Source organism: Notolabrus celidotus, chromosome 13 (genome assembly GCF_009762535.1).
Source record: "Notolabrus celidotus isolate fNotCel1 chromosome 13, fNotCel1.pri, whole genome shotgun sequence".
Lineage (NCBI taxonomy): Eukaryota > Metazoa > Chordata > Actinopteri > Labriformes > Labridae > Notolabrus > Notolabrus celidotus.
Window position 1 is genome coordinate 7,841,367 of NC_048284.1, and position 13,337 is coordinate 7,854,703.

General features: G+C 38.6%; 1 protein-coding gene across 1 annotated transcript in view; it reads left to right on the forward strand.

Annotated features, from left to right (window-relative positions):
- ryr3 (ryanodine receptor 3) overlaps nucleotides 1-13,337 on the forward strand; it is a 176,071-nt gene that overhangs the window by 34,565 nt on the left and 128,169 nt on the right. The window contains exons 4-8 of the mRNA XM_034699064.1: nucleotides 5,534-5,608; nucleotides 7,060-7,138; nucleotides 7,403-7,515; nucleotides 12,828-12,927; nucleotides 13,130-13,223. Of these exons, the coding sequence (XP_034554955.1) occupies nucleotides 5,534-5,608; nucleotides 7,060-7,138; nucleotides 7,403-7,515; nucleotides 12,828-12,927; nucleotides 13,130-13,223 (461 nt within the window). The remainder of the gene's footprint in view (nucleotides 1-5,533; nucleotides 5,609-7,059; nucleotides 7,139-7,402; nucleotides 7,516-12,827; nucleotides 12,928-13,129; nucleotides 13,224-13,337) is intronic.

Below are 13,337 nucleotides of genomic sequence, written 5' to 3' on the forward strand. Positions count from 1 at the left end.
TAGACTGTATATGTAATGGACATCATCGCTCCGCCTTTTCCCATTGTACGGTTTTGAAGCCAAAATATCCCGTTCCAGAACGCAGACATCTTTTAAATCTTCTGCAGCCAGAGTCTGCGCAGTAGGGAATTTGTGTGTTTCCACGGTAACAAGCTCCGCCCTACAGCGTACCGTCCCGGAGTCCTACGGAGTTTCTCTTTACGGCAGCTGTCAATCAAAGCAAACCCGGATGTAAAACCCCGTTTTTTAACTTCTGATAACTAACGAAAAAGAAACTTTTCAGAAAAAAGAGGCTTTGAACACAAAACAGTCAAATAATAACTACATATCACCACAGCATACGGATGTGAGAAACATTTGTGTGACGTGTATTTATTTTTTAAAGTTTGACCACAGCCCCGTGCAAATGAATGGGGGAGACAGAGTTTTTGACCTATCCTGCAGCCAGCCACTAGGGGGAGCAGTTTTTGTGGCAGCCACACTTCGAGCCGAGCGAGATGACGTACATTTTATATACAGTCTATGGTTGTGACCTGTCTGTCAATAGAAAAAGAAGTGATCAAGCCAACATGGCAACAGTGGAGGAGGCTTCTAGAGTGCTAATCTGGAGTGCTTGGGGGGATAGGTCTTTCAGTAGATGAAAAGAAGCAATTCAGAGACACCAGTCTGAGATAAGTAAAGAATTTTGGTGATGTAAATCATGTAAAGCAACTACAAAGATATTGAGGGATGATAAGAAGTCTGAAAAATGTGCATAAAACCCCCTCTTTCAGTCTCCTGCCAGACAGCTTTCAACAACCTATCGGTCAGTCCACCTGCCATTCAAATTTGTAAGTGGCTCTTAGTCTGTGAACACTTAAGGCATCCATTTTAATATACAATCTATGACATAACCTTCAGCCATTAAACATCCTTTCCCTTTACTGTCCAACACTATCAAACAGTGATGTTAGCTTGGCTGTTGTTGATGTAGCCAACAGTAGCTAAAAACATCAGATAAGTTGTTTGAACTTGAAAGGTGTCCCAATTTCTCAAAACCTGGAACACAGCCGTACAACGAATAACAGCATTTAAGCTCCCCACCTTCAGCATGATGTCAGAGGAAGATGGCCCTTTGTGAGAAGATGGTGGATACCATGTAGCCCACATTGTGTGATTTGCTGGATTGTTCCTGCTGCAGCTGTACTTTCATGCACAACATAGCCCTCTGGCACAGATGGTTCTTTAAAAAAGTGTCTTCTTTTGTAAACCGCTTGGGTCCCCTTTGCCGGTGAGTCAGGCTTGCATTGTTATTAGCCTGGGTAGCAGATTTGTTTTGTGCTCAACAGTGCAACATTGTTGGCTGGCCTTGTTTGGCAAGACAACATGATGTTGGCTTGAATACAAACTCTCTGCTAGCAGAGCTAATAAATCACCCTCCTTTTCCCTTTCCACTGTAATGAGCCCATTCCTCTCTATTGTTGCTCTCAGATTTGTGTAATCGTCTGCCGTACGCCCCAATAACACATTCTTTTTTATTTGTATTTGTGTGTTACTAGAGTGCTGACCATGAAAAATGGGTAGGTCCATCAATTCGTTCATCCATCATGTTGTCAGTGTGCATGACAATCTTACTCACTGCCAAACGACAGGGTTTAACTTTCTGCACTTTCACTTGGAACGAAGCCCATTTCTTGATTGCCATAAAAGCCGCATTTATAGCTTGTACAGCATTTACTTTAAAAGTCCATGGCAGGTACTCTCCTAATGGTAATACATTTCATTTTTTACCCCTCACCACATATTGTGGAAATGGATATCAAAAAATACATTTATTTCTGTTAAGACTTCCTCTGCATTGTAAATTAAGCTTTCGCCCCGCCAAAGCTGTGCATACTCGCTTCCTCTCAGCCTGTCTGCGGTAAAATCAATTACCTTGTCACAGTCATCTCTGAACTTTAAATGATGGCTATCTTGAAATAGGCATCCATCAGTGCTGTCACCTTGTGCACATAAGTCACATGCCTTGCCTCTAAAGACTACCTTGTGTGCAAAGTGTGAAGGCACTTTCAAGTGACGGTGTCTGCTTCTCATTTGCTTAAGCTAATGCTTTTAATGCAAAAAGCCTTAAATGGCTTATCTTTAAGGCTTTTAAATGGTAAGAGTAAGCTCTTATCTTATTCATCTGATAAACTGGATCTAAAGGAAAGAATGTGAAAACCCAATCATTGTCACAAAACTAAATATGTTGTTTGGGTATGCTGCTCTGTTTTCTCTGGGTTTGGTCTCTAACATCGATTTATTTTAAGGGTCTTGATACGAGGAAATGTCCTGAAATGTGTCAATTTCAGTGTTTCATATATTTATGTATATATTTCTATATACATATATATATACATATATATGCACACACACATACACACACACACTTTTTAATCACATTGTACATCATATTTTGATGGTCAGTCATAAATCAAGTAGGGCAAATGGAGCACAATCTGCCTCTTCATCCAGATGATTGAAGGACAAGGTTTGAATATGTACATGAGCATCAATGTCAGATCAGATGGTACTTAGAAAATGAGTTTGGCATGACTCCCTTTGTCACAGCCTCTAAAAACTGATTAGTGTGCAATTTTTCTTGCACTGGCTTTTCATTTATTTTTATAACATTACCGATATGAGCTGACCATTATGGGAAATTACTTAGTCATGGTTTTGTTTAATGGCTCAATTAGGCTTTAGCATATAGAAAGCAGGGAATCCCTCGTTCTTTAAAGTAATTTGTATTTTACACCGGCCCATTGCACTGCTTGTGGGGTCATCAAAAGCAACTATTATCAATTTCCCTGCTGGATTAGATCTTGTTATATTATTTATCAAGAAAATAGGGCTGAGGATTTGTTGCCAGACACTTCTATTATTGTTCATGGATAGCTTTAAACAATAAAATGTTAGTTATACATTCCATATATAAACTTACTTAAACTGGTCCCACCATCAAAGGTATGTAGGCCTTCACACAACCATATGAGGCATTAAAAACTTGAATATCATTTAAAAGTGCCTATTTTTTATTTTCATTTATTTATTTTTCGAACTGATAAAATAAATAAAGCTGGATATAGAATGTCAAAAACAAAATGGACCCTTGCAGGATGAAACATGAAAAGAAAAAAAACAACAGTATATATTATGGAATACACAACTCAGTGCCTTTCAGAGTGGCGTGCTCCCTGATTCAATTTGTGGCCAAGTTGTATTCAATCTGGATTGTACAGTTCTTTGTAAAAAAAATTATCAAGACAAGAGATAAGGGGAAGTTTGGAGTAAAAAAAAAAAAAAAATTAAGAGTGCTGCTTCTGTCTGAACAAAAAGACAAGTTTGATTTCAGTATATACCTATTCTAATGAATAATTGTATGTAAAGTGAAATGTGTAGAATATGTTTTTTGAAACACTCTGAAAATAAAATAGATAAAGTGCTTATTTTAAAAAAATTAATTTTAATTTTTAAAATTAATTTTAATTTTTAAAATTAATTTTAATTTATATTCTTCAGTTAATCTGATATCTCATAAGTATCTCAACTCAACTCAACTCAACTTTATTTATATAGCAACAATACAGTAAAATGAATACAATAAGTTAGAGTGGAAAGAAAAGTTAAAATTAGGTAACGTTAACAAGTTCAGATGAATACAAGAAATACAATACATAAATAGATAATTAAATAAGATAAATAAATGTTGAAGCAATGATTAATATAATAATAATGCAGTCCACGGCTAAAAATTCTACTCCAAATTAAAAGCAAGATTAAAAAGGTAAGTCTTAAGTTTACTTTTATATTTTTATCTACCCTGTGATTCCTACTTTTAGTCATCATTAGCTGTTGCAGTGACCTGTCCTCTGGTGGGTTTGTTCACTCAATATTGGCACAAAATGCTCCAAAAGAGGGCTTTACTTTGAGGCAAAGCTATCCTGAAAAATAATGAATGCTGTTGAATGCAAATCAAAGCCAAATCTTATTGATTTGTAAGTAAACAAAAAGTAGTTTATGATGTGAGCCAAGTAATGGCAGCATCTAGCTTGTCACTGAATGGTTGAGGTGTCTGTGTCCTCATGATATGAGGTGTTAACTCATGAGCCAGTTAAACTTTTTAAATGTATTGTGCTTAATCCAAGACATGCTTTTAAACACACACATGCATGAACCTCTCGTCCTGTGTTTCCAACAGAAAAAGCACCCCCACTATTAAGCTGTTTAGGGTACAGTGCTTACAACTGGAGGGGGCAGCAAACCAAAGGTCACAGTTCCTGGCAGTGATGCGTCAGCATGACAGCAGGCCTGAAATACAGACTGGTGCTCTCTCTCTCTTTCTGTACCCCCTCCTGCACTCCCAGCTGTTGCTGGATACTCTTCCCATTTTTCTTTTGATCAAACCTTGTTTCCTTTTCTGTCCCGCCTGTACAAACCATCTGGGACAGACTTGGATGCCAAAAGAGAATTAGCTGGCGGTCACATTCGGAGGACAGTCGGGAGTTCCCTCTAGGTCGGCTTAAATGTGACCCTGCGAGCAAACACACAAATTAGCACTGACAACTGGGTGAGAAAGTGGATAGCCTTCATGTTTTTCTTATTGGATAAACACTGCAGTGTGCATCATGCCGGTTAGCACCGTCCCAGACCGGGGCTTGGTCCCAGCTGTTTCTATTTTGGGGTTAGATATTGTTTGTCAGCTGAAAGACAGTCAGATCTGGGACACCAGACACTGTTAATTAACAGAGTGGAGTGTTTAGAGTGGCAGTAATAGAAATTCTCACCATGTTAATTATAAATAACCAACACGCAAGAGTTTGGTCTTAATAGTGCTTCAATGTTTACCATCACTCCAATGATTAAAGCAAATAAAAACACAGTTATCTCTAATTAAAAGAAGAGAGCTGAAGACCAATTTCAAATGTAATGTTTATCCGACTCCCAAAAAACAAATAAACAAACAAAAAACTCCCCACCACAGAGATGGTGTTAATATCAGCTTATGGTTCCCTCTCTTTTTTCCTTCTGCTGCTAGAGGTTGATTAAACGGGTAAGTAGAGTTTTCTTCCTTCACCTCCGCGGTGAAGAAGAAATGAAATCTTGTATATCTTGTAAAATCTTTTTTTGCTCAGCTGTTTCCTCACATTTCCTCACTTTGCTACCGTGTGTCATCGCTATTCTTGTTTGTCACAGCAAGAATGAGCAGAATGTTTAATGAATGTGGGACTGTGTTGTTGTGGTAGTGTTTGTATGTGTGCACAGTTTTGTGTGTTTCCCTTCCGCCCTCTTTCTCTGTTTCCTGCTTGCTTTTTGAACGGACGTCCGACTCCGAAAAAATCATTGTCCGATGCAGTTAACTCACACACTGAGGAAACTCTAAACTCACAATCCTAAAGAAGTGGAGGTTACTAACTTATAAGACTATTGGTGCGATATAAATAACCTGACAGGATCCCCAGGTAAAGGATTATCATGTACAGAGATAACATGTTACCTTTGCTTCTCCTGGTAGGCGGGTCAGGGAGGTGGACACCGGACCCTGCTCTACGGTCACGCCATCCTCCTTCGCCACTCCTTCAGTAGTATGGTGAGTATTAACAACACATCTTCAGGATCGTCGAGGGAAAGGTTGCACATGCTGAAAGAAAAAATGCATACAGATGTTAATTACTTTCTCACTTGTGACCTTTATTTGTCAGATTAGGAGGCAAAAACCTCTAAAATAAAGGGGAATACAGATTTCTTGGGGATGCAGCAAAGAAATGACAGAAAACTTAACATTTCAAGTAGCTGAAAAACACTGATGTAACTGAAAAATGTAATATCTATAGAATTAACAACATCTAACCAAAACTTCTCTTGTTGTTTCATTTTTGTTGTCCCAATGGTCTGGGCTATTTATGGTTTATTGGATAGGCAGAAAAAAGCTGTTGGCTTCAGCATATTCCTTCTTTGGTCACTGATTGTGTGAACTTAACTGTGTGATATGAACTAGAGTAAACATGTCTAATTTCGTTGTTTTCTATTTTATAAGTTGATTATTCACACAAACAATTTTTTTCGCCTTCCTTAATAAATAAAAAAATAAGTAATATCCATTCATTTATTCAAAAACAACAAACAAGACAAATTGGGGAGGTCAAACTGAACAGAACTCAACTCATCTTTATTTATACAGCATCTTTCATTCATTCAAGCATTCAGCCCAAAGTGCTTCACAAAAGAACACAGAGACAGAAAAAGACAGCAACAGGTAAAATGATACAAGGCTTAAACAAGAGAGAGGAAAGTGATATGAAATACTTAAAAAATCAAATAAAATGATTACAACAAAATTAATAAAATAAAATCAGATAAATACCAGAAAAATAAAATAACATAAAATAAGTTAGAATAAAATAAAATGATTTTAGAACAATGGTAATAACAGTAATAATGGTAATAATGCAGTCGCGGAGGGGTCCTCCCTGAAGGGATTCTATTTCCCACTACCTGCTAATCATGTATTATCCTGCTTATTACCTGGCTAATAACTTAAAATACAAAATTGGTGGCAAAAAACATTACTTAAAAGATTATTTTATTTATTTAACATTTATTTGCCTCTGGTGTTGCTTATGTTAGTGTAAGGTAATGATCGTTGTTAATAATAATAATACATTTTATTTAGAAGCGCCTTTCTAAGCATTCAAAGTCACTTTACAGAAAGATTAAAACACAATAAATAAAACAACGTGATAAAATAAATACAAAACGAGCAGAGTAACACCAAGTTAAAATGAGGCAGATAAGTTAGACAGAGAATACAGTTAAGGAGGTGACAAAGGGTTTTGACCAATTAGAATCAAGCATCTTACAAAACCAGAAGGTAAGAAAGCATATTGCAAATAACAAATATTTCAAAGTGACAAAGATGTGCTATTTTGATTTAAAAATGAATCAATTTTTCATTTTTCCACACACGTTTGAATAAGAGCAGATTCCCCCTCTCAGCTTGTCTTCCTCACCACTGACACAGATTCTGTTTTTGCTCCCCAGTTCCTGACCTGTTTGAAGACATCAAGGTCTCTCACAGACAAGCTGTCATTTGATGTCGGACTACAAGAAGATTCAGTAGGTACGGTAAGACTAACAAGCGCTTTACAGAGTTCACTTGGGTTTGAACTGCTTTTATTGAATTCAGCCCTCCGCCTGAGCAGCTGTTTCAGGTTGACCTCACCTTGACAAGGAATCAATACTTGAGAGAGAAATACTTCCACTGCGTTCTGTGCTACGTTTGATATTTGACTGAAAGATTTCAAACCATTGACTAAATGGAAATGATTCTTCTGATGATTACTGTTATTAGCTGTCTGACACTGAGATCAATATCTGTCAATAGGAGAGTCCTGCTGGTGGACCATCCACCCTGCGTCCAAGCAGAGGTCTGAGGGAGAGAAGGTCCGCATCGGAGACGACCTGATCCTTGTTAGTGTGTCGACAGAGAGATATCTGGTAAGTCACGTCTCTACAAGAGAAATCAAGAGGGCTGAAGGAGCATTTGTTTGTTTGATTCACTGGAGAACAACACTTACACTGATTCTTCCCTTATTGCCTTTATAAAGAAAAACTGTACCTCATTCTGTTTTGATCTAATTAATTCAGTGAAATAAAACTCTTTATAAACACAGTTGTAGCAGCAGCTTGATTAGATTTTTTTAATTTGATTTGATTTGATGTCTTTATTTCGAACATGTAAAAGTAAAATAGCTAAAAAAAACATACAAGTAAAAAAGAAGAAATAGTTATACAAAAAAACAACAACAAATCAATCAGTTCCATTAGCAAGCACTGGAACACTTTACTTTACATGTGCGAAAAGGAGTAGGAAGAGGATAAAAGTTATCTAATCCTACCCCTTTATTCACTATTTTCTGGGATTATACGAGTGTATTGAAAAATCTTCATATCCTATCTTCATACTTACACCAACAATCAAAAGCAAACCCCTCATGATTCTCAACAGTTGTCGTCCTTCTTGTACCTCATGAAAATTACTTCTTTAAACCTCTTCCTGAACTGGATTATGTTCTGACATTGCTGTGGCTGTATTGAGTCTGTTCCACAGATTGACATACAAAAACTTTTCCTTGTGGTCCGAACACTCACCATCTTTAATCTCAACTTCCCTCTTAAGTTATAACCCCCCTCTCTTTCAAAGAACAATCTTTGAATATTTCCTGGCAGGAGATTTTTCCTTGCTTTATACACAATTTGTGCAGTTTTAAAATCCACAAGGTCAAATAATTTCAATATTTTGGATTTGAGGAACAACAAATCCGTGTGTTGATGAATAGCTTGCTATTTAGATCAACAAATACATCAACTACAAGGAGGAGAAGTGAAAAAACAGAGCAAGGCCAAGCAGCAACCCCCGGCTGCTAGAATTGAAGTCCATGCGGAAGTGTTAAAGACTGCAGTTTCCTGAGTGTCTGCTTGAGGCACACCAATACACACCAATTCAAAAAAAGCCGATCTTTACAGCAGAAATAAACATGTTTACAGCCTGGTACAAAAAATGAGTGAGGCTGGCTCCGGAAGTACCAGAAGTCACATACACATGAATGGGAAAAAGATGATCTTTAAAGCAGAAATATACATGTTTACAGCCTGGTACAAAAGACGAGTGTAGTCTGAATAGCTCATTTCTCGATCGGCTCTCCCTGTGAGGGGGGTGAATTTTTTTCTAAGGCAGCAATTTTTAACATATTGAGATTACAAGTCTTCCAATGAGAGGCATAGCTGACTGCGGGAACGCTGTAGCTGTTGGCTAGGAGGCTCAAACTCCGCCTCTTTACGTCACACTGGCTCCACAGCAGCAATATGGCTGCCGCCGCCGACTGGCCTCAAAACAGGTCTTCAGAAACAGATGGATGATGTCACGGATACTACGTCCATATTTTATTCAGTCTATGGTAGCTGTTGGCGAGGAGGCTCAAAGCCTGCCTCGTCACCTCACACTAGCTCGACAGAAGTTTGGTTGACTTCAGCATTTCCAATATGGCTACCCGCCGACGATTGGCTTCAAAATAGCGCTTCAGAAACAGATGGGTGGCGTCACGAATACTACGTTCATTATGTATACAGTCTATGAGCAAGGCACAAACAAAGAGGGTTTATCAAGTATTACCTCATAATATTGCATGTTTTTTTTTCTGAACAAACACCAGAAGAGTTAAAAAATATCATAAAACAGCACTGACACAAAAAGTAATGAAGCATAATATATAATTCAGAAGAAAGTTTCCTTATTTGGAATAAAGTAGGACGTACTTCTTGTCCTGATAACCTGCAGAAGAATGTTTATCTTACTTTAGGTTGAATCATAAATACAGTGCATTCAAAGTACACAAGAGACTGTGCATAAACAACACTGCCCACACTGCGATGTGTCACCGCTGGCTGAAAGCGATTCAATGATTAGACTTTATGGTCAGTTTGAGCCTTCTTGTGATTCCATACTCCCTCGCTTAATTTATTGATACGCACACAGCATCATGTAAAACACAGAACTAAGATGCAGTTTTAAAAGATGATGAGTTGATTTCATCTGAATCTGTCCTCGTGAAAACCTCGTCTCAGCGTCTCATCTCCAGATAAGAGGTTTTTCTCTCATGAATATTTACTACTGTTCAGACAGTCCTGATGTATCGGATACGGTCTCTAGTCGCTGATGCTCGCTGTACCATCCCCTTGTTTTCGTCTGTCTGGTTTGCTTGTTTGATCTCACTTCATACAGATCGTCTCGGCTGTTGTTTTTTAGGGCTTTGTTGTTCCTCTGCCAAATATTTTCGTGTCCAAACAGAGTTGTCTTGCCACTACATTTGCAAGAGTTAAGAGGCAGACAGTGCTCTAAATGTATGAGATTATGCGCCTCACATAGCTGGAATTATCTGTTTTGGTTCAGCGTCTGTCTCCAGAAGGCACTCTGCCTTCGTTTAGGTCTGATACCTGTCTCACTCCAGCAGGCTTCAGAGTGACAGGCAATTCAAGGGGAAACCTTTAAAACTTTTCACTGCTATCGCTAATGGAAATCTGATTACTTGTAAAGCCCTCCTGCTCTGTTACTTTCTAAAATTATTTTTGAGGAAGGCATCCATCTGACTGATGAGCTCAGACTTTAATGCTGTCTCCCCTTATGCAGAGCTTTACACCCGACCTCAATTAACTCACCAGGTAAAGAGAGAGCAGAGGGAGATTTCAAGAGGGAGATGGAGAGTGAGAGGAAGAGGCAGAGAGATAGAGAGAGAAGTGGAGAACAGGAAGGGACAGGGACGTGCCACGCATGGGAGAGTGAGCAGCTCTGGCCGCCCGGTCCCTTCAGGGAGGGAAATGTGCAATCAAAGAGGAACTGGCAAAAAGCCAGCTTTTTGGTCTCCTCTGATGGGAGATCTTCACCTGAGTCGGCCCCGACAGAAGTTCACCTTTTGAAGAGTGGGGCACATCAGAAATTCAGGCGGAAGCAATCAGTGCTTCGTTACTTTGAACAGCCGCAGACGTCATGACACGGGCTTTTGCAGAGTCAGACATCTGTTGCTTTTTGTTGAGTCATGCTTAAATGTGTCTGCTGTTTCACTTCAGTCTGCATCTAGCGTTCTAGTCTGGTGCCCAAAATGTCACAACATAATAAAAAAAAAAGAAGGGGGAAAGCTTGTGCACAGAAAGTGTCACTTCACTCTCATTTGAAGTATTATATTTTTTGCACAATGCTCGATACTCACAGCGCTTTCTTTCAAATATCAACCTTAAATTACCATTTAACCATTAAATAGATGTTACAGTTTTCCTCACCAAGGTTCAAAAGTATTTTCAGAGGAACACATTCAGATGGAAGGAAATGTATTAAATGAAAATGATTGTGCCGGCCGAGTAGGGATGTAAATTGTAAGTATTCTCTGGGAAATGTTATCGATCAATTATCGATTAATCAATAAAAAAAAACTGAGTTTTCTTATGTCAAAAACAATGCCAGATAGATAGATAGATAGATAGATAGATAGATAGATAGATAGATAGATAGATAGATAGATAGATAGATAGATAGATAGGTAGATAGATAGGTAGATAGATAGATAGATAGATAGATAGATAGATAGATAGATAGATAGATAGATAGATAGGAACTTTATTAATCCTTTGGGATGGTTCCCTCAGGAAATTTAGGAACTTTATTAATCCTTTGGGATGGTTCCCTCAGGAAATTCAGATTCCAGCAGCAGGTAACACCAAAGGACAGAAAAACAGCATGCAGATACACAAAATATAAAAAATCACAGGTTATATACACACAGTACAGTACACAGTAGCAGCAATATACAAGTCTAAATAAGGAAAACCAGTGCAGGTTTATAATAAAATAGCAGCAGCAATAATAAAAAAGCATTTGTTATGTATAAATAGATAAATAGATAATTAACTATAAATAATGAGTAGTGCAAGCTGTTTGAATCGTGTTGTGGTCAGTTCAGTTAAGGCCTATTTCTCCCCCCCATCCTCTGTCCTCCTCCCGCCCCCCCTCCTCCCTCCAAGTGAGGAGTTATACAGTTTAATTGCATAAGGGACAAAGGAGTTTTTGAGTCTATTTGTGCTGTTGTTTTGTCGCTAAATTATATTTTCCAAAGCAACACAATGCATATAACTGACGGGTATATGGGCACTACATGTTTAACATGCTGAATATCAAGGATCAGGCTCATAAGAATAATCTCTGTGGACATAGTCTTATAAAGTGAAGACTCAGACTACTAATTGTGGTTTTGCTGCTACAAGAGAACTGAACAGAAAAGAACTTCAGATTCTTAGTGTGTAGTTTTCTGACTACTCGTTCTTATTGAGAAAAATGAGCATGTGTCAGCCGGGAGCGCAACCAGGTCATAATCGCTCTGATGTTGCTGCTCTGCAAACATTGCATACTAGCAATTATTATTATTATTATTATTATAACCTTTATTTAACCAGGAAATGCTCATTAAGATTAAAAATCTATTTTCCAAGAGAGTCCTGGCCAAGATAGGCAGCAGCACAGTTACAGAGTTACAATATTACAATAGACATACAAATAGCAGAAGCATACAACAGCTACACAACAGGTACCTCCTGAAAAACAGCATGTCACATTTAAACAAAACATCTACAGACAGATGCTTCAGCCTCCAAGTTGTTTAAGGACCGCTTAAAAGCATTCAAAAATATCAATTCCCACAAGTCTGTTGGCTTTGTATCCAAAGGTGGGGAAATGTCCTGTTTAAAGTTGTCAACCTTTGTGTTTGTTACGGTGTTGGCAGCAGTTGCGTATTGATCCTCTTTAAAAAGTAAGTTCTTAACAATCAGTTAATCGATGCTCAGTTAACTGTTTCCATCCCCACAGCCGACACATCCCATCTTTTGAGGCTGAAGTTGAAGGTTAGGATCATCCCTTGCTTTCACTTGCGTCTGTTCTCTGTCTGTATGGAAATTGGATCCCCTCCAAGTGTTTCGACTTGAAGGCATTATTGTCGAGTATGATCTGGACGCTGCTGCTGCATTGAGAAACACTGATGCAGCACTCATGCTCCTTTTTACCCCACTATGTTTCAACTCTGTTTGGCAGCTCAGGAGGAGAACACAACACACAAAGTTGTTTAATCTCTTTTCAATCCCAGCACTGGGGACATCTGTCCTCCGAGCAGCACTGCTCAATCTCTGCTTTGTCTACTTTTTTACACTCTCGCTCGGCTCCTTCACTTTCTCCAGCCCTCTGTTTAATGCGATTTGTCCCTCTTTTGTAGCACCTCTCTATCTCCAATGGCACCACCCAGGTGGACGCCTCCTTCATGCAGACTCTCTGGAACATCCAGCCCACCTGTTCGTCAGGCAACATGGCTGTAGGCAAGTTTACCAGCAAAACAATAGCAGCTGTCTCTCATCAGTGAATCCCACACATAACACACATAAATGCAAACATAACAACTAGGTATTTATGATGCTGTTGAATTTCAATTCATATGCTCCAGTGTCATATTTTTCACTGCATGGTTGCCCTTGTGATGTAAAATGCATCTTATAACACAGTGCTGTTTTTTCTTCTAAGGGTTTTTGATTGGTGGACATGTGATGCGTCTTTGTCATGGACATGATGAGAGTTTGACCATCCCTGGAGCAGACAAGAGTGAGGATGAGCAGAGGTGAGTTCAGGTTCAATAATGAACTAAAAGTTTTCTCCTCTCTAGGGTTGTTATGTAACCTGAGAGTCAGTCCTCAAAATCTTATCGTAGATTTTTGGTGATTTGATTTGGAAT